The sequence below is a fragment of the Gekko japonicus genome, unplaced genomic scaffold (assembly GCF_001447785.1).
Source record: "Gekko japonicus isolate JY-2015 unplaced genomic scaffold, Gekko_japonicus_V1.1 scaffold1520, whole genome shotgun sequence".
NCBI lineage: Eukaryota > Metazoa > Chordata > Lepidosauria > Squamata > Gekkonidae > Gekko > Gekko japonicus.
This window is the reverse complement of record NW_015177060.1, coordinates 389,872-411,222: the sequence shown is the minus strand read 5'-3', so window position 1 is coordinate 411,222 and position 21,351 is coordinate 389,872. Positions and strand designations below refer to the sequence as shown.

At 50.4% G+C, this 21,351-nt stretch overlaps 2 protein-coding genes across 2 annotated transcripts in view; one reads left to right on the top strand and one right to left on the bottom strand.

Annotated features, from left to right (window-relative positions):
* RLIM (ring finger protein, LIM domain interacting) overlaps window positions 1-7,157 on the top strand; it is a 43,996-nt gene extending 36,839 nt beyond the window's left edge. Inside the window, exon 5 of the mRNA XM_015428170.1 lies at window positions 7,031-7,157. The gene's annotated coding sequence lies outside the window, so the exon portion shown is untranslated. The remainder of the gene's footprint in view (window positions 1-7,030) is intronic.
* Window positions 7,158-17,979: 10,822 nt separating this feature from the next.
* LOC107124674 (monocarboxylate transporter 8-like) overlaps window positions 17,980-21,351 on the bottom strand; it is a 24,169-nt gene continuing 20,797 nt past the window's right edge. The window contains exon 5 of the mRNA XM_015428165.1: window positions 17,980-19,399. Coding sequence (XP_015283651.1) covers window positions 19,179-19,399 — 221 coding nt within the window. The 3' untranslated portion in view covers window positions 17,980-19,178. The remainder of the gene's footprint in view (window positions 19,400-21,351) is intronic.

Sequence of the window (21,351 nt, the reverse complement as noted above, 5' to 3'; positions counted from 1 at the left end):
CCTGAGACTCCTTTGGGCAGTGAAGGGCCATGGGGTATAAATCCAATCTCCTCTTCTTAATCTTCCTGCTTCCTAGTTTGGTCTGATAAAAAAAGCTCCTCTGGATAGGGACTAGATGTTTGGGGTAGTGGCTAGGTGCGCGGACTCTAATCTGGGAGAGCCGAGTTCGATTCCCCGCTCCTCCACTTGCACCTGGCTGGATGACCTTGGGCAAGCCATAGTTCTGACAAGAGCCGTTTTTGAAAAAGAGGTGTTTCTGTCAGAGCTTTCTCAGCCCCACCCACCTCCCAGGGTGTCTGTCTGTTGTGGGGAGGGGAAGGGAGAGGGGTTTGTAAGCCGCCCTGAGACTCCTTTGGGCAGTGAAGGGCCATGGGGTATAAATCCAATCTCCTCTTCTTTTAACTCACAGGGTGTCTGTTGTGGGGAGGGGAAGGGGAAGGAGTTTGTGGGCCGCTCTGAGACACCTTTGGGTAGTGAAGGGCAGGGTATGAATCCAATCTCTTTTCTTCTGGGTGTCAGATTGAGCCGGCCATATTTATGCCTGCTTGACACATGAAGGGAGGGGGCAGGCTCCCCTGGGATGGGGACCGGGGCTGCTGGTGCTGGGATTTGCCATCTGAGCTCCACTGAGGAGATCTCACTGAGTCGATAAGCTGGAACCAGACTGCCGGGCTTTGGCTTGGATCCTTGTCAAAAGAAGCGTGTCGGGACAGTTTCGAAATCTTCGAGAGCTTTAGTGAGGAGTGTGGAGGCGTGTTTGGCAGCACGGAGCCTCTTCCTGCCGGGGCTGGGAGGGGAAGTTTACATAACTGCCGGGAGTCTTGGCAGGGGTCACCGGGCCTTTCGAGGCCACGCTCCCTTCCTCCGTGGAGGGCGAACGGTTGGCGGCACTGGAAGTGCTCCCTCAGCACATTCGGACCTCCGTTTTGTTCTCTCGTTCCTCCTTAAAGCAAAGAAAGTCCATCCTTCAGGTTGGCCACGTAGTCCTTGTGCAGTGGCAGTCAAAGACCCGGCTTCGTGTGTTGCCTGTGAGCTGAGCAGAAACACAAATTTTAGAGCCATGTAGCTTCGGTCTTTAAAAAGTGTGTGTGTATTCGTGAAAGTTGGACGATGAAGAAAACTGACAGGAAGCGGGTTGATTTGGAATGTGGTGTTAAGAGGAGAGTTTTATGGGTACCTTGTACCGCCTGCCTGAAAGGACAAATTGAGTGGGGTTCTCAATCAAATCGAGCCTGGACTCTCCCTAGAAGCTGCAGTGACCAAACTGAGCCCGTCGTCCTTTGGTCACATTCTGAGAAGGCAGGTGTCCTTGGGAAAGACGGTCATGCTGGGGAAAAGTGGAAGGCAGCAGGAGAAGACGGAGATGGACCTGAGATGGACGGACTCAATCCGGGAAGCCAGGGAAGACCGGAGCCAGGCTGTTGATGAGAGGGTGGTTTGGAGGTCCTTGATCCATAGGGCTGACCATAAGTCGGACACAACTTGACAGTACTTCACACATACACACAGTAGGCAAAAGGCCACCCGGTTGGCAGCCTGGTTTCCCAGACCCAGATCTCCCCCCACGCACAGAGCTCCGATATCGGGGTCAGGCCAGGGTGAGAGAGAGAGAGACCATTTCTACCCAGCCATGGTTATGTTTTTCTAGCATTTCCTGGTTTTGAAGAGTCTGGCAAGCACTTCAGCATGGCTCACATCTACAGGTACACACTGGGTATGTTTTGCTGCTGATAAATATGATCGAGATGGCTTCAACTGCATCATTATGAGTAGCGTGGGTAATAATAAACTATATAAATAATAACTGTAGTTATCTCTGGAAGAGCATTATGGGAACCCGTCTCTACTGCTGTTGTGCCAAATGCCTTCCAGTGTGTATTGTTTTAAAAACAAACAAACATCGGCCCAGGGTCCATTCCAGAGGGTGTTGGGGGGCTGCAGAGGCTGAAGGGTACCAGCAGAAGGTCGTGTTTCTTGTTCGGCCCAAGAGGGCAGTTTTCAAACTTTCTGACTTAACAGTGGTTCTCATGAAGGAAGTTGCTGAGAATTCTGGGCAGCGTTCTGGATGCCTGCAGATTAGCTGCCTTCGGCTCAGTCAGACCCCTGATCCACTCTACTGTAGTCTTGGTCCCCCTGCCTGGCTGTAGCTTTCCAGAGTCTCTGATGTCTTCTGTATCGCCTACTTCCTCATTCCTTTAGCTGGAGATGCCGGGGACTGAACGTGGGGCCTTCTGCAGGCCAAGCAGCTGCTCTGCCACTTAGCCACTGCTCCTGCCCTCCCTGGCACCAGTGGCGTGGCGTCCTGTGCTGGCTGGAGGCAGGCAGGCATCCTTAGAGAACTGAAGTTTGCTTGGGAGGAGGCTTGGCTTGGGTTGAGGAGGCTTTCATGTTGCGTTACAGACTACAAAACCCGCTTTTCTGGAGGCAGTAGCCAGGTCAAAGCCAAGCGTCTGCACCCTGTGCCTGCACTGAACCTTCTTTAGCTTTCTTAAACAGTTGCCACCTGGTGCCTGCGGCACAGTCCCTCCCCGGCCTCGCTGCATTGCCCAGGAGAAGGGAGAGGCCTACCCATAGCTGCTTTCAGGGGAATTTCCCCTTCGTTACAAACTTTCTTATGGAGTCCTAGCCAGGGTCTTTAAGGCACCGTTTGCTATATGTGGGGTATGGAGGAAAAAACCCAAATCTTTTTTTTTAAAAAAGAAGTAAGTCTTTCTTTACTGGAGGGGTGGCGGTCTCCGTGTTCCCTCTAAGCTGAGTCAGTGTGAGCTAGCTCACAGTTCTTTTAGCCTCTGGCTCACACATTTTTGCCTTTGCTCAGGAAGGACGGCTCCAGAGCAAACTAATTTATGCAGCAGCCCAATTGCTCGCTCACCACTTTAGTGCCAGTAGCTCACAAAGTAGAATTTTTGCTCACAAGACCCCACAGCTTAGAGGGAGCCTTGGTGGCAGTTGAGGGTGTTTTATGTGATCTGTGGTTTGCCTGTGAGGGAGGGGCAGGCTGCCCCGCCCGTTGTTTGTCCCCTGTCTCTCCCTCCTCCTGGAGAGCAGCTCTGCAAACATTGGTCTTGAACACTGCCCTTGTCCTAAAGGGCTAGATGAAAGCACCCTGCTTCACCCCTCCCAGCTGAAAGCAGGAAGGAGGAAAAGGCTGCTTTTGTGGGGCTGTCCTTGAAGAATGTTCCGAGGGAGCCGTTCCTTTTGTGGAGCTCCAGAAACAGACGTTCCAGCAGTGACGGAAGACTTGTGCCAGCTTCCAATAGCCTTCCAGGTACTGGTGTCAACGGCTGATGCTGTCATAATTCAAATTCTGTTTCCGCTCCCCACCATGTGCTGCGTTAGGGTCACTAGCTTCTTGGTTAGTCCCTGCCACTGTGCCTTCGGCACCCTGCTGTATGGACATTAGCAGGTGTCCAGCTTCCACCCACAGATGTATCATAACATGGGAAGAGCCCTGCAGGATCAGACCAGTGGTCCATCTAGTCCAGCATCCCGTCTCACACAGTGGCCAACCAGTTCCTCTGGAGGGCCAACAGCAGGGCTGAGAGGCTGAGGCCTTCATACGAGCATCAGAAGAGCCCTGCTGGATCAGACCAGTGGTCCATTTAGTCCAGCCTCCTGTCTCACACGGTAGCCAACCAGTTCCTCTGGAGGGCCAACAGCAGGGCGGAGAGGCTGAGGCCTTCCCCTGATGCTGCCCCCTGGCTCTGGGATTCAGGGGCTTAGTGCCTCTGAATGTGGACTGGTTCCCCTCAGTCACCCCAATGGCTAGTAGCCATTGATAGGTTTATGCTCCAGTCTGGTGGAGTGGTTAAGTGTGCGGATTCTAATCTGGGAGAACCGGGTTTGATTCCCCACTCCTCCACTTGCACCTGCTGATGTGACCTTGGGTCAGTCACAAGCTCTGGCACAGCTGTCCTTGAAAAAGAGCAGTTTGTGTCAGAGTTCTCTCAGCCCCACCCACCTCACAGGGTGTCTGTTGTGGGGAGGGGAAGGGAAAGGAGTTTGTAAGCCCCTCTGAGACTCCTTCGGGTAGTGAAGGGCGGGGTATAAATCCAATCTCTTCTTCTTCTTCTTTTACCTCACAGGGTGTCTGTTGTGGGGAGGGGAAGGGAAAGGAGTTTGTAAGCCCCTCTGAGACTCCTTCGGGTAGTGAAGGGCGGGGTATAAATCCAATCTCTTCTTCTTCTTCTTTTACCTCACAGGGTGTCTGTTGTGGGGAGGGGAAGGGAAAGGAGTTTGTCAGCCGCTCTGAGACTCCAAGTGAAGGGCGGGGTATAAATCCAATCTCTTCTCTTCTTCTGAATCTATCCCCTTTTAAAGCTGTTAATTCTTGTGACCATCACTACATCCTCTGGCAAGTCCACCCCATGCATAATTTTATAAACTTCTGTCATGCCCCCACTTAGTTGTCTCTTTTTCTAAACTGAAAAGTCCCAGACTCTTCAGCCTTTCCTCATAGGGAAGTTACTCAACGCCGCCCCCCACCCCAGCATCTCGGTTGCCCTCCCCTGCACTTTTCCCAGCTGGGCAGTGTCCTTTTTGAGATACGGTGACTAAAACTGTGCGCAGTATTCCAAGCGAGGCCACACCATAGATTTATATGGGGGCCTTACAGTATCAGCTGTTTTATTCTCAATCCCTTTCCTAATACTCCCTAACACAGTTTGCCCTTTTTCACTGCTGCAGCACACTGGATTGACACTTTCATTGAGCTATCCACTATGACTTTTTCTCTCTCTCTCAGCGAGTCCAGACTCCATTAGCCTATACTTGAAGTTGGAAATTTTTTTTGCCCCAGTGTGCATCCCCTTACACTTAAGAATTTACACATAACAACGCTGAGCTTCGTTAAGTCAGTTTGGTGTAGTGGTTAAGAACAGCAGATTCCACATGAAGCCAGCTCGGTGACCTTGGGGCAGTCACAGTTCTCTCAGAGCTGTTCTCTCAAGAGCAGTTATCTCACGGCTCTCTCAGCCCCACCTATCTCGCAGGGTGCCTGCTGTGGGGAGAGGAAGGGAAGGTGATTGTAATCTGCTCCGCGACTGAGTGAAGGGTGGGATATAAATCCAACTCATCTTCTTCATTTGCCACATTGTTGTCCACTCACCCAATTTGTGGAGCTCTTCACAGTCAGCCTTGGCTTTCACCATCCTGAATAATTGGGTGCTAATTTGGCCACTGCATGACTCACCCCCAGTTCCAGATCCGTGATGGATAAAAATAAGTTAAACTTGTTCAAATTTTATTGTACGCTGCCCTGAGCCTGCCTCAGCAGGGAGGGTGGGGTATAAATCAAATGAGTAAATAGTACCGCCTCCAGTACTGATTCTTGTAGGACCCCACTTCTTACTTCCCTCCATTGTGAGAACTGTCCACTGAGTCCTACTCTTTGTTTCCTGTCATTTAACCGGTTTTTAATCCATAAGGTAACCCATCCTCTTATCCCATGACTGTGAAGTTTACTCAGGATTCTTTGGTGAGGCAGCTTGCCAAAAACTTTGTGAAAGTCCAGGTATATGATGCCTGCCTTTTCACCATTCTCAAAGATATCACCATTGTCTATATGCCTTTTCACTTTCTCAAAGAACTCCAAAAGGCTAGTGAGGCAGGACTTCCCTTGGCAAAAGCCATGCTGATTTCCCCTCAGTAGGCCTTTCCCTCTATGTACCTAACAATTCTATTTTTGATTAAGGATGATGAGGTGAGGCAAATTTTCTTCTGCTCCATTGGAAATTTTAGCTGTAGCTTTGTGTTTAAATTTCTCTGGCCACCCACTGCGAGAGAAGAACAACTACAGGACTATGCTGACAGCTGTGCAAACCTTTTAACCAAAACCTTTTTATTATCTACCATCTTTTTATTGTGCTAAAAAATTAGAAACATTTTTGTCAACAAACCATATTTGACCAAGGCAATCATTGCTTAAACAAATAACTAAATACTTTCCTTGAGCATTGAAACAAAAATCAAATTAAAAAATACCCTCCAACATCCTTTTAGGAGAATCAGGCACAACCCAAGAAGAAGAACTATCAGACCAACTGGAACTCTCTTGCTAGTTATGGTTTTACTTGCATCTTAAGATTGTTAGGTGACTTGGGCTGAAGTTTTTCTAAGGACTTGAAGGCAATTTGGAAAGGTGTGTGTGATAGTGGTAGTGCTACTTCTTGTGCTGTGTGTATACACATCTCACCTTTTGCCTCTACTTTGTGGACTTTTATGTTAGAAAACATGAGCGAACACAGACAGCCTCTCTCCCAATCCCCACCCCATGTCTCCTGCTTCTGTCTCTCTGTGGACATAAATATTAGACCATCTTCAATAAAGCCTTCAGCCATGGAACTAAGAAACAGCACTGGTTGAAAGATGCTGTGGAACAAGAATGTATGGCAGGGGATTTCTGTCATAGTGGCAGAAGCGTCCTTTGAGAGTCAGTTGCTGCCCCATTGATCACCATGAACCTGTACCGAGAAGAGAAAGACAAGTAGAGGCCTAGCGGGTAAGATATATAAAAAAATGACTACCAATGAGGAGTCAATAATTAAAAGTATTCAGGAGAAATGGCATAGAGAAGGACTGACCTCAGAAATAACCTTTAAAAAATTAATGAAGGGGGTTAAACAGATTAAATTCAATAAATTTAGAGAAATGGAGCCGAAGTGTTTTACTAAATGGTATCGGATGCCAGCCCAACTAGCCAATATGATATCTGGGATGTGTCCGAACTGTTGGCACTGCAATCGGGTAAAAGGCTGGTACTTGCATATGTGGTGGGAACGTGCCAAAATTCAGGAATTTTGGAAGAAAATATTGGATAGGATAAAAGACAAGATAGGGGTATTAATACCAATAGATATTAATTTAATGACATTAGGTATCTTGAAGAATGAGATAATAGAAAGTAAATACCAAGAGGTACTTAAGGCGATGATATTAGCTGGGAAGGCTGTTATATTATTAGGATGGAAAGATAAGAACAAGTGGACCATGGAGAACTGGAATAACTATCTCTTTGAATATATCCAATCAGATACCGTGGCCTTGATGATGGAGGAGAATACCTGGGAGGAAAAGAAGAGACAGATAAGGAAAAAATGGTTGCCTTATTTCGATTGGATCAAGGAGGACGAAGCCAAGAAGGACATTCACTGGAAACTTTGGACTTTGTGCCCGTGGCTGAAGCAATGATGGAAGAAGAACAGGGGAGGGAGGACTGAGGGAAGGGAGGGGGGAAGGGGGGGAGGAAAAAAATGTATAATGACAAAAATGTTACGTGTATGATAGTTGGTTAAAATAAAATAAAAAATAAAAAAACCACCATGAACCTGTACCGATTATTGCCTCGTAGTGTTGTTCTGCAGAAAGCTCTATTGACCAAGGGCCAGTAGACTGTCATCGGGCTAAAACGTCACGTGCCTTCTACTGACTCAGCCCCCCCCCCCAATCAAGGTCAGGCTTGTCTACTCAGACTGGCGGGGGCTCTCCAGGGTCTCAGACAGAGGTTTTTCACATCACCTCCTGCCTGGTCCTTTTAAACTGGAGAGGCTGGGGATTGAACCTGGGACCTTCTGCATGCCAAGCAGAGGCTGTGCCACTGATCCAACGTCTCAGGTCAAGGTCTTTCTCATCCCTTCCTGCCTGGTCCTTTTAACTGGAGATGCTGGGGATTGAACCCGGGACCTTCTGCATGCCAAGCAGAGGCTCTACCACTGAGCCGTGGCCCCTTCTTTCGTCATCCTGTTTTGTTTTGCTGATCATCTGTCCACTCCCTCATCATATGACTCTATTAGCAGCTTGTTATCTCTTTTATTAGGGTGTCATAGTAGTGAGATGGTGGCCCAGCCGCCTGGGTTTTCTGTTTTCTTCTGGGATTGCCAACTAAAAGCCCTCCACAAACCACAAAACTGTGATCCCTTGCTACATCTAGTCACCATTTTGGAAGAACAGGGCAATTTGCAGTTTTCCCATTATGACAAGCACAAACAGAAACCCAGGTTTGTTGGGAGTATGCATTCACGCATACCAAAATCTGGAAAACATATAGTGTTCCCCTGTTCATACAAAATTGTATGTTTCCCGTACCAGGATGAATGCAGGCAGTGCAGTTTTTCCTTGTGTGTGGCTTGAGCACAAAAGTTTAAGGTCTTCACATGGCCCATAATCCTCTTGGAAAGGCGTAGGCACTGGCAAAGAATCTGCTAGCCACTGTTTGACAGCTCTCTTTGAGGCTACTTACCCTTTCCCTGCAGGGCCTTCCGGCACAATAACTGGTGGCTGCCTTTGGCTCAGCACATACCGTGAAAAGGGTGCCCATTGATATGGAGCACTAACAGCATAACAGCCATGACACAGTTCCTTACATTCAGTTATTCTATTAGCATGATGGAAATAGCACAGTTGCAAGTGTTTATTTCAGCAAAGGGGAAACTTTGCTACCGGCAGGTATGAAAATGGAAACTAACTGTCATGTAGGTGACTGTAACATTCGGCTGGACCAAAAGAAGTCCGTGCCCGGATTGTCAGAAATGTCGTGTGGCTGCTCTATCCTGACACCCAGATCTGCTACCTGAGGCTTTGGTCTATTTCCCCCCAAGGGGGAGCATGCCCAGGGAAGACACTACGTTGACTTTGCTTTGGGGGACCCGGGACCTTCTGCATGCCAAGTTAAGAGCCAGTTTGGTGTCGTGGTTAAGTGCACGGACTCTAATCTGGGAGAACCGGGTTTGATTCCCCACCCCTCCACTTGCACCTGGCTGGATGACCCTGGGCAAGCCGTAGCTCTGATAAGAGCTGTCCTTGAAAAAGAGCTGTCAGAGTTCTCTCAGTTCCACCTCCCTCACAGGGTGTCTGTTGTGGGGAGGGGAGGGAAAGGAGTTTGTAAACCGCTCGAGACTCCTTTGGGTAGTGAAGGGCGGGGTATAAATCCAATCTCTTCTTCTTGAAAAAGAGCAGTTTCTGTCAAGAGCTCTCTCAGCCCCGCGTACCTCACAGGGTGTCTGTTGTGGGGAGGGGGAGGGAGAGGAGTTTGCAAGCCGCTTTGAGACTCCTTCGGGTAGTGAAGGGCGGGGTATAAATCCAATCTCCTCTTCTGCTACAGAGTTTGAGCCCTGAGCCCAGAATTTGATTCTGGCCAGTGCACACCTGATAGTGCCTCACAGGAAGAGGACGGCACTGGCCCATACAGGGACTCTGTGTGGGTGGTTGGATTGCATTTTGTTCCTCTGATACTTAATGCATTTTTCAAAATAACCACGTTTGGCCAGCAGATCTGTAAGAAGAGAGATGATTTTAAAAAACAACATCTGAATTGCACTTTCCAGGACAATCTTTGTTAGTCATCTGCTGCTATGCCTGAAGTCCACACCTGCAGAAGCATCAAGTTCCAGAAGAAAAAAGGATGTATCCTTGAATTGAATTAAACACAGGGCATCTTGCTTCCCCCACCCCCAGACAGCAGGTGTTTCTGGCATTAAAGAAGCACATCCATTCCCCCACTCCCACCCACCCATCCTTCATGGCTGTGGAAGTGTGCAGGTGTGGTGCAGAGCTCTGAAGCAGCGAGCCCTGGCCACGGTGGGAGGGCGGCATGCAGTCGCCCAGTGCCAAGCATTCGTTTGTAGGTATTATTTCGAAGAACAAATTTCAGTTCACAGTAAGTTTACTTTTTTCAGATTCTGATGACATGTGCAGGGATAGAAGGCCTCCGTGGGGGAACGAGGCCTGCTGAATTTCATCCAAGTAGATGCCAGGGTTTTTGTTCCACAGCATTTCGAGATGCTTCGGCCGGTCCTGCCGTGTGTTTTGTAGCCGGTTTATAGGAACCTTTCCTGCAGAAATTCATAAAAATAGGTGCAATGGCTCCACCCCTGTGAACTCACTAGTGCATGTGAATGTGTAATCTTGGGTTGCCCACTTCCATGTGGCACCGGCAGGTTCCCCACCATTACGGTCGATCTCCAGATGGTCACAATCAATTCCCCTGGAGAAAATGGCTGCTTGAAGGGTGGACTCCAAACCCCGCCCCCCCCAGCTCCACCCCCCAAATCTGCAGGTACTTCCCAACTCAGAGCCGGCAAGCGGAGTGTAATGGCCGGACCCTGCATCACAATGAAGCTAACCCCCCAGGCACAGAAGTGTCTGAAACAACCGAATGGAAAATTATTTATTGACATAAGGAACACACCAAAAGCTCCTGCAGACATTCACTCTGAGAGAGAACTTGCATAGAACAGACAAAACAGGTAGCATAAAACCTGTATAGGGTTCCACACTTCCATTGGTCCCACCCAAATCTCACACTGATTGGCAGAGGAGGCAAAGGAAGTCCCAGTGAGCAGCCATCTTGTCCCTCACCTGATTTCCCCACAACTGCTTGGGGAAAAACCCCTCCTGGACGTGGGACCAGCAGCTGGACAGACAAGGGGGGGAAGCCGGGCTGGGAGCCAAGCAAAGCTGCCAGGCTGCTAACCTGAAGAAGAGGAGATTGGATTTATACTCCACCCTTCACTACCCAAAGGTGTCTCAGAACAGCTTACAAACTCCTTTCCCTTCCCCTCCCCACAACAGACACCCTGTGAGGTAGGTGGGGCTGAGAGAGCTCTGACAGAAAGTGCTCTTTTTCAAGGACAGCTCTTACCAGAGCTATGGCTTGCCCAAGGTCATCCAGCCAGGTGCAAGTGGAGGAGTGGGGAATCAAACCCGGTTCTCCCAGATTAGAGTCCACTTACTTAATCACTATACCAAACTGGCTCTCAATCCACAGCCAATCAGATGCCTTGCCTTTTGACACCCCTCCTCCTCCCCCCTGCCCTACGCGTCCGTTCTTGTGCAGAAGCTGCATTTACCAACTGAGGATGCGCTTCATGCATTGGATGACTTTGTCCAGGTCGTACTCCAGGAAACTTTTTGCTGCAGTTGATCTGCCTGATGTGTCTTGAGAGAAGAAGGAGGAGGAGATTGGATTTATACCCCGCCCTTCACTTGGACTCTCAGAGTGGCTTACAAACTCCTCTCCCTCCCCCTCCCCACAACAAGCACCCTGTGAGGTAGGTGGGGCTGAGGGAGCTCTGACAGAAACGGCTCTTTTTCAAGAACAGCTCTTATCAGAACCATGCCTTGGCCCAAGGTCATCCAGCAGGTGCAAGTGGAGTAGGGGGGAATCAAACCCTGTTCTCCCAGATTAGAGTCCGCGCACTTAACCACGACACCAAACTGGCTCTCAGAGGGGTTTGTTTGAGGTTGGGATGATTCCGAGGGATCCTTCTGAGGTGGAAAATGAGCAGGATTCCTTTCCAGGTGTGAGTGTCCTCAAGTGTAAATAGGTAAGAGAGGCATTGGGTTTGTTACACTTTCCCCACCACCTCCCAATGGCACGATCCGTTGATCCAGATGATGCTGGAGGCCCACAGCTAGAGTTCCCCTTGGCAAAAAACTCTTTTCTGGAAGGCCAACTGAGGAAGGTGAGGCCTTGATTGTTACTTACAGACTCTTGGTGCACAAGAGGGGTCCCTCACTGAGCTGCCCGTCTGAACTAGAATTAAGCCGGCAGCTGTGGCCACCCAATAGGTGAATTTAGGACAGTGTTGATGTTGCCAACAGCCGCTTGGCCAACAACTGACTTCACCCTTTTTTCAGCGGCCTTCACTATTCACCAGGTGTAGCCCACTCCCTGGTTCCAGTGCAGTGGTCACGAGGCTGTGCCAAGGAAGGCAGGGGAAATCTCGCACCAGGGGAAACTGTGGCCAAGCGTGCAGCCGTGCGAGCGGACACAACCGGCCTCAGTTCTCGGATTCAGCACCGCCTGCTCTTCATGGGGAAAGCTTTGCAGGGCATGGGAAGCGCCACACACCCCGCGGGATTCCCTGCCTTTTGGGACAGTGGCTTCTTTCCCGATGTCGAGCATTTCTTACTATGCCCAGAAGTTTAGCATTTTCTTTTCTTAAAAAGCAGCTGAGGTTTCTGGGGTTGATTTGTTCCTAATCCAGGAGCACCTCAGAGATCAACCCGTTTTGCAGGGCGTGAGCTGTCACGAGCCAAAGCTCCTTGAAGACTGAGACCAGGTCAGTCTTGTGGGCCTCTCGGGTGCCCCCACCACACCAGTCTAGCGCCTCTCCTGCGGGCCAACAAGGCCGCCCTCTGGAACGAACATCACGGGCGGCTGGGCTTGGGTGGGGTTTTTTTTGGAGCTGTTGTGTGATCACGACATAAGAAGAAGAAGAGGAGGTTGGATTTATACCCCGCCCTTCACTTGCAGTCTCAGAGCGGCTTACAAACTCCTTTCCCTTCCCCTCCCCACAACGGACACCCTGTGAGGTGGGCGGGGCTGAGAGAACTCTGACACAAACTGCTTTTTCAAGGACAGCTGTGCCAGAGCTTGTGACTGACCCAAGGTCACATCAGCAGGTGCAAGTGGAGGAGTGGGGAATCAAACCCGGTTCTCCCAGATTAGAGTCCAGACACTTAACCACAACACTACATACATAGATAATCGCTGGTTAGATATGTTCTGTGGGTTGTTGCGGTATTTCGAAGCTTCTGAGACCTGCATGCAAACCAGATGAGTGGGTATACCAGTGGCTCTCTCATTTCACCTTCCATTCTCTGCCAAAACAGAACTGGCTGCCCAGGGCGATCCAGGGCAGAATCCTGCACCTTAACAACACAGAGCAGATGTCTTACCTAGTCGTTTTTTCATTGACAAGCAACATAGGCATGGCAAAGGGAGCAGAGGAATGGATTTGGAAGGGAACATCCCCCAACCATTTTGCAGAGGCAACCCCCCCCCGCCTTATTTCTAACTACTTTAGGGTTGCCAACCTCCAGGTAGCACCTGGAGATCTCCAACTATTAAAATTGATCTCCAGGTGACCAAGATCCGTTCCCCTGGAGAAAATGGCTGCTTGGGAGGGTGGGCTCTGTGGCATTGGACCCTGCTGAGGCCCCTCCCCTCATTAAACCCCGCCTTCCCCAGGCTCCACCCCCAAAGTCTCCAGGTGTTTCTCCACCCAGAACGGCCAGAGATTTCCCAAGAGTTCCGCTCTTCGCTCCTATAGTGAATTTGATCAAACAAAAAAACAGGACCTGTTTGCTGAAACTGGTATATTGGGGGAGTCAATTGGAAAGTGCTAAAGTGCTGTACTTTTCTAGAGTAATTTGGTTTTGATGTGCCCGTCAGCCAAGCGTGTCTTAAGCTGTTGAAAGTGGAGCGGCAGAGTAAACAAAGAGAATTGGAGAAAGGTCAGAAATCTTAACAAAAGGATATAATCTCAACCCAGCTTTGATAATCAGTTTGAAGAAAAGATTTCACACCAGTAAAACAATTCCCTCCCCCACCCCCACAATTATCTAGAAGGGGAAAAAAAAACCTGTACAATATAGTTTCATGCCTTTAGTATAACAGTTATTATAGAGATTAACAATACATGTAACATTTGACATATACGATTGTCTTGGCAAGCTGAGAATTTGCAGGTGGCAAATTGGGAAAGCTTTGGAACATGAACTGACAGCAAAAGGTAAAAATCAAACTCCTTTTGTAGAAAATGGCCACTAAGGGAACTTGGTTACGTTGGCTGAGCTGGGAGGACACCTGTGTGGGAGGCCCTCTGCTCTTTTCAGCCCAAACTCCCAGGCCGTGCAGGCAGTCTGCTAACCCAGGGACAGAGGTGATGATGGGCACTGAGAATGGGCATTTCATTTTACCTGGTGACCGTGGTTGCTGCCGTTAGGGGAGAGGGGAACCATTCAGTTGTGTGGCTGCACCTTGAATGGGGGTGGTTATTTCTTTGGTGGTTGAGGGGTGTCAAGGGAGGTCTCAGCAGCGTCTCAATCTTCCTCGGGGGGCTTCTTCCTTTTCCTTTTGAGAACTCCCCAGCCAAAGCTTGAATCAGCTGTTCCCAGAGATGCACAGGGGCAAACAGAAATGCCGGTGTCTTGGAATGTGGTTGCAACAACCATGCAAAGCCAAGCCCTGAAACCGAATTGGGGCCCGGTTTGGAACATTCCAAAGCCAGGACTGGAGTCTGGTCCAGTTCAGGGATCCTGGGTATGTGGCTGGGAGGCGGCTGACTCAAAGCGGAGAAGTTTTTGCACTGACTCATCGCTGCCCTTGAGGCTACTCTGAGGCACTTCAGAAATGGAGATGATGTCTCTTCTCTAAGTGAAGAACGTGCCCTTAAGGATCCCTGCCTGTCTTCAAGGCAGGTTTTGGTCCCCAAACCATGAGGTACTTACAAAGGCCCCCATGGGGCAGGAAGTGACAAATGAATGAATAATGACGAATGAATAATAAGTGGAGGCGGTGGTCCTTTGCGTAATGGCTACAGGACACCTTGATCTGCACTGCTGAGCTCTGGGTGGGTGCAAGCCAATCCTCTCTCTACTTGGGTGAAATGACCGAGCCCTCCAGCGGTCGGCGCATGAGGCCACCAAAGCACCCTTGCAGGACCGCACCAAGGGTCCATCTAAGTGAGCGTCTCCTTTCCAGATTGGGCCCATTCAGTGCCTCCAGAGTCATCTTAATGTTGGAGGCAACAGTCCACTCCCACCAGTTGCTTCCCAGCATCTATGGTGACTCTACAGGGACATTTTTCTCTGGCCTTTTCAGAAAAGTTCTCTTGGGGGGAAATTTTTATCTGAGGAAGTTATTTGTCTCCAAGCACTTCCTTCGAGTTGACAGATCTCATTTTCTCCGCATGAAAGGTTCATCTCCTCATGTTGTCTGAAGAACAGAACAGTGGGAGCCCCGTGTGGTGGGTGTCGCCGTGGCATGCCCGTGTGGGGGTCCGGGGTCTGCGGCTTCTGAGGAAGGGCGGCGACTGGGGGCAAACCAGTCTCTGGGGGCCTGAGGAGGGAGGGCCCACCGGGAAGTCTCCTGCCACCCTGGCCTGCTCCCTCTCTGCCTCCAGCATGGGGGAGTTTGACACTAAGAGGGCCTTTGTCTTCTGCGGACACTGGGACAGATTCGTGGGTGTTCTGATGAAAACTTTTCCCGTACAAACAAAGCTACTTCCCCAACCCAAACAACGTAGTGTTTTGCAGAAAAATTATCTACCAAGGATACATTTTGTGGTGGAACAGAAAAATACCGTTATCAGCAGCACTGGAGTCAGGCAAATATCCAGAGCAGTGCAAATGTCCAGTTCCTGCAGTGGAGAGAAAGAGCTCTAGAAGGGCACTCGCCCTAGCCAGATGTTCTGCCCTTCCACCTGCAGTTATTCAAGGCAGGTATAATCAGAACCCCTACCCTGAAAGGCTATGTTCATGCACTCCATGCGAGGTCGAATCAGTAGAGCATGTGTTTTTCAGCTGCCCATTCTACAGAGAGGCTCGTCTTAAAATCATCACCCCATTCGTTGATAAGGATACTTGGTCACATCAATACGAACGAAGCAAGACTTCACTGGCTTCTATCAGATACGAATGCAGAGATTACACGTTCAGTTGCATTGATTCTTAGATTGTGGGAGTTACATTTTAAAAGTTTTTAAATTTAGATTTTATTCTGTATATGATCTCTGTTTTTTCCTTCTTTTTCATACTATGTTTGTATTGTATGCGGGTCTTAAGACAGTCATAATAATACTAAACTAAACTAAACTGGCCAGTTCCTGCTGTCCCCCCCCCCCTAAACTTCACAGCTGCATCAAAAGACTTTGCAACAAAAGGCAAGCTGAAGGTCTGGCCTTTCTTATCACCTTCTCCTCCTTGGGGTGGGGGGGAGGGGCAGCCGGGGATTCATGTAGTGTTTCAGTTGCAGTCAGCTTTCTCTTTAATGTCAATGACTGTGAACATCCCCCCCCAAGGATCCCAGGTGACGACTGCCAGCAGCAGCAGCAGCCCCCCCCCTTCCAGGCAGAGCGGGGCTCAAACGTGCCACGCTCTACAAGAGGGACTCCGGACTCTGCAGGCTGTCTCTGGATCCACAGCTGCAGCTGCTGCTGCTGCTGCTGCTGCTGCTGCTGCTGCTGCTGCTGCTCCTCCTCCTCCTCCTCCTCCTCCTCCTCCTCCTCCTCGCTGGGTGACACGTGACCACTTGTCTCTCCCTCTTTGACAGCCACTGCCCCTTTATCTCCGAAATCAGGTGGCCATTCCCTACTGGAGAGCCTTACATAACACTGCTCTGGATGCTGCTGTTTGCCTGAGACTGAATCGTGGAGGGGGGAGGGGGCCAAGGATGCAGATCGAGGGATGATCTTTCACTGGCTGCCAACCAGCCGGGAGGCTCGGGAGGCTCAACTCTCTCCCAGGAGAAAACGGGCGTTTAATCAACCCTGGGTTGTTCATGAGAACAGGGCAGAGAGGTCTGCGCCTTGCGTGTTGCAACCTGAGTATCCAGCGCATTAATGCGGCACCTTCTCCAAGCCCAAGGGGCTCCATAAGGAGGAAGGCTCTTTGCTCTGAGAGAGACCAGGGCCACAAGTGGGGCAGACCCCCAGGATCAAAACCCCCCCCCCCATCTTTCAGCTCCTCCCAGGGAACTGGAAAGCGGGTCTCCAACTACTATTCCCTCTCAGCTGTGCGCATGAAGAAGAAGAAGGGACTGGATTGATACCCCACCCTTCACTACCCAAAGGTGTCTCAGAGTGGCTTACAAACTCCTTCCCCTTCCCCTCCTCACAACAGATACCCTGTGAGGTCGGTGGGGCTGAGAGAGCTCTTTCCAGGACTGTCCTTGAGAGAACAGCTCTGAGAGAACTTATGACTGACCCAAGGTCACACCAGCAGCTGCATGTGGAGGAGTGGGGAATCAAACGCGGTTCTCCCAGATTAGAGTCCGCGCTCCTAACCACTATACCAAACTGGCACCAGACAGGAAGCCCCCTTCAGCAGCAATCTGGGCACTGCCCCGTGGCCCATTTTAAGATGACAGCAGTTAGATTCTGCTCAGGATGTGAAGTGCCCCACTCAGCGGGGGGGCAGGGGGGCGGGGAGATTAGAGAGAGCCCTGGAAACGTTTGTAATAGCAGAATGGTCAGCTGCAGGGAACTTCATGCCCAGCTTCAAGGACAGAGGCACACAATTTCTAGTCACATTAGTGGTGACGAAGGACAACCAGATGGGATTTACAGCATGGGTCAGTGGGATATATTTAAAACTTGAAATTGCAACAACACTACATAGCATTTAGATAGCACTGCAAAGTGTTCTAAGCACTTGACATACACCAACTTCTTTTTATAACAATCCTGCAAAGGAGGTCAGTATGACGGTCTCCGTATTGCAGCATAGAGAGGTAGGGGTGGGTTGAAAGTAGGGTTCCCAACCTCAAGGTGGGCCCTGGAGTTCTTCTGGAATTATGGCTGACCTCCAGCCTACAGAATTCAGTTCCCCTGGAGGAAATGGCAGCTTTGGAAGGTGAACTCTGTGGCTTCACGTCCCTGCTGAGCCTCCTCCCGCCCCCAAACCCCACTTCTAAATCTCCAGGAATTTCCCAAGCCGGAATTGCAACCCCATCTGAAACTGAGTAGCTTATCTTTAAAAAAACAACAACAATAAAACGGTGGCAGAGGCAAAATTTGAACCGGGGTCTTAGAGTGCACACCTCCACAGAGTGACTCTGTTGGTTTCAATGGACGGACTGACACAGCTCTGCTTAGCATCACGATGCTGGTCTCCTTAGGAAGGCCCGGCAAGTTAGGAACACCGCCTAATGTCCCAAAATCTGAGCTTCCCGGGGCACAAAGAGGCGGCCCTCGTGTGCTAGTGGCTCATCCCTCAACAGCCCCCCGGGGGAGGCACGCTCTCAGAGCATGGATGTGCATTTGGGCCGCATCCGCTGAGCGGCGGCCCATGCCATTCGCAGACCTTCCCCTCCGCGCAGCTCTCTCTGAGAAGACCAGTGGCTCGTGCAGCTCATTCCTCTGCCACTCCTGTATGCAAGGCACTGTACACAACTCAGCCAGTCCCTGAGGGAGGCCCCCTCCCGCCCGCCCCACCGCCGAATCGCATGCAGGCAGAACCTTCCTTTGCTTTGGGTAAACATCTGGCTGCTTTCCACAGCTTCTGTGGCGCCGACTCACAAAGGGATTTACAGGGATTCATGAGGAAACAGCTACATTTGCCAGGGTGCTAAGGAGGGAGATCCCTTTCCCCAGGGCCAATCACTCTTCTCCAGGGGATTCCAAACTTAGCAGGAGTCTGTGTCTGCACCCAGCCGGCAGGCTCTGGCTCAGGAGGAATGCCCTGAACACTCAGGCAAAAGAGGAGGAGGAGGGTTCTGCCAACTTCAATCGGTTGGGTCCAGGTTGCAATGGGAGAAATGGCTCTACCCGGCTCAGATCACACCTTGGAGGATTCATGGCCAGAAAGGCCCCAGTCCTCTCTGGCCAGGGAGTGCAGGTCCCCCATAAAACTGCACCTCTGAAGGATGGCTCAGAAATCAGAGGCCGGTCTTTAAAATGGGGGTGAATAAAAAATTTAAAAACGCCAAGTTGTAAGTACTATTTGAGGCCCTTCCTCTCCCGTGGCATCCCTTGCAACTCTCTGGCAGTGGGTGGAGATCAGTCTGAAAACATCAGGATAGGCAGCCCAAGAACTGAGAAGAAGATCTGCTGACAAGGCCTGTTACACATGAGTAGATGGTTGTGCACATACAAAAACTCAGGGGAGCCCGGTAGGAGGACGCTGGGACCAACGAGGAATTCAGGGGCAGATTCTGCCCAAGTGGGGAGGGAGAAGAGGATACATTTCCCAAAAAGATTCAGAATTCACCCACGGTGCAACATTTCTTTTCTTTGCCTCCATGAGTGGTTAAAACACGCTCTGAGAATTTGGCTACTATAAAAATAAGTCCCAGAGGAGCTCAGAAGGAAACAAAACTCTACTTTCAAGGCAAAAGCGACAGACTCTGTTTTGCAGGTGGGGAAATAAATCCATGAAACCTATCAAAAGCTTGTTAAATGCCTATTACCAAAGGGCAATCGCTGCTACGCCAGCCAGAAAAACAATCACCTAACCATGAATCAGAGTGCTGGTAGAATTCTCTCCGCTGAAAAGAGCGGTTGGTTTTAAAATAAACTTGAAAGTAAATTGTCCAGTTAGGCTTGTCAGTGTGGTATTCTCCACCCACAAGCAGACAGGCTGGATTCCTCCTAAGGAAGGGCTCGGCTCAGACAGTGTCAGAAATGCTGGTGGCAAGAGGGGATGTGCGCGGGCACCGAGAGGTCTTGTGGATGGCTTTAGATGTGCGCCTCCACGGCTGGGGAACCGGGAAGGAGCTCTCCGTTCATCACAGTCTCCAAAACCAACATCTTGTCTTTCCCAGATTCCCGCTGCTGCTTCCGGAGCTTTCTCTGATGGATCACTGGAACAACAGCCAGAACCAGACCCCCAATTAGTGGGGGAATGCCAGCAAAATAAAAGGCAAGGTGGTAATTCCCCAAACAGTCACGGAGTAACCCTGCAAAACAAAACGGCACGGTTTAGAAATGACGCAGGGAAAGTCAGATGGGAGTCCATCCAAAATAATGATACTAGACCGCAGTGAGCCTTGACAGGGGAGATGATGGGCCCGCCCTCGCTCGACTTGCCACCACGCAGCCGCCGCAGCACGCAAGGTCCGAGTCCAGGAGCACCTCCGAGACCCATGAGATCCCGAGAGGCCAGGCTCCCTTTGACTTTTCTTGACAGCTCATCCTCTGAAGATCTCACTGGTCTCCGAGGTGCTCCTGGACTCGAATCTGGCTGTTCTGCCCTCTGAAACTCAGCCCGAGCAAGGGGAAGGCGGGGCAAAGAGATCTGCCGCAAAGCCTCTCGCCACGGTAACGGGCCCAGCCGAGTCAAACAGGCCCCCTGAACCCAGCAAAGGCTTTGAGGGCCGGCTGGCGCGCCACGGTAACGGGCCCAGCCGAGTCAAACCCAGCGAAGGTTCTGAGGGCCGGCTTGCGTTGAGCAGAAGTACCCAAGAGACTCAGCTCGCGACGGACCCAGGCGGCCTCTTCTCCCCTCGCCCTCAACTTAGCAGGATGTACATTTGGCAAACTGGGGCACTCATCATTGATTTCTTTGATGCATGCGGTCCCAAAGGACAAAAGAAACATCGCTTCGGCGGAAGATTTTGCAGCAGTCCTTGCAGCAGATTTTGTCAAAACGATGTTTTACTCCCAGATATTACAAATATTGGAATGTCAAACGAATGTCTCTGCAATACAAGTTAATGCATGCAAGGTAAAAATGAACCAACAGACATCTGCCAAAGACAGAAAGAAGAGGCAGCCCGGGCAGGCCATTCTTTAGGGGGACAAGCAGCCATGTTCAAGGAGGGATGTGTCAGTTTCAGAGTGTCAGGTAGCCCTGTCATAGGTCTGGAATGTGGAGGGGTGCCCTCCCGTTTTCTGTCTCAGCTAACTGTTTGCTATTTTATGCTTGACCTTGTAGATGCTCCAGCTGCAGTTTTACTCGGCTGGGAAAGTTAACGGCTTTTGCTTTGCCCGCGCACGCGAGATGTATCCATTGGCTCATGCTTACCAGTGGGGGGGGGATGTTTGATTCTAGTATAAGTCAGAGGCCCTAGTATTGGCGGCCATTCCTGACACAAGCTGTACATGTGTCTCTAGTACTGGATTTGCCAATAAACAGTTATCTTCTCATGAAGCCCTGTGTTGAGTAACCTGACTAAGGACCCTGACAAAGTCAGGAATCTTCATCCCTCGACCCGCATCTCTCAAGCTGATGTGTCGGTTTCAGAGTCCTGCAGACGCTGGCAGTGGCTGAGATTAACGTCTCCCCAGCTCAGTCCAAATTCAGCAGATGTTTATGCAGCGGCTGCCGTGAATGGCTGCCACATGCAAAGGCTGCTGGGAAATTCCAAGAATGGAAAGGCCTGGTGCTTTCCTTAGGCGAGAGCTGCTCACAACTAAATGGAGGGGGCCCACTGTCAGCCAAGTGGATAAACTGGGCAAGAACCACCTTCCTTTCAGCTGGAGCCTTGTGCCCCCCCCCCCCCCCCGTATTTCGCTAGTCACAGAAGACTCTGCAATGACATGGTACACTTCAGGGGTTTACAGTGCTTCACGCAAGCACATTTTCTCAGTCATCTCACAGCATATCAGTTGTCATAAACAGGAAGGCACACAAATGGCTGCGTTGCACTCTCAGAGGACTGCAGCTCTTGGAACACCCCTGGAGGACAGGGGTCCTCGAAGGCCACCCACTGTCTCTTCTGACTGGAAACAGCTTCCCAGGTTCTCAGAGGCCTTGCACATCTGCCACCAGAGCCCTTTATGCAGGACTATTTTGGGGCAGGAACGCACAGGAACGGAGTTCCGGCTGGCTTCAGACTTGGCCACGCCCACTACAGCCAAAACCTCTGCGTGTGTGGCTAAAGAGGGAAGGCCTGGAGAGCAAAACACA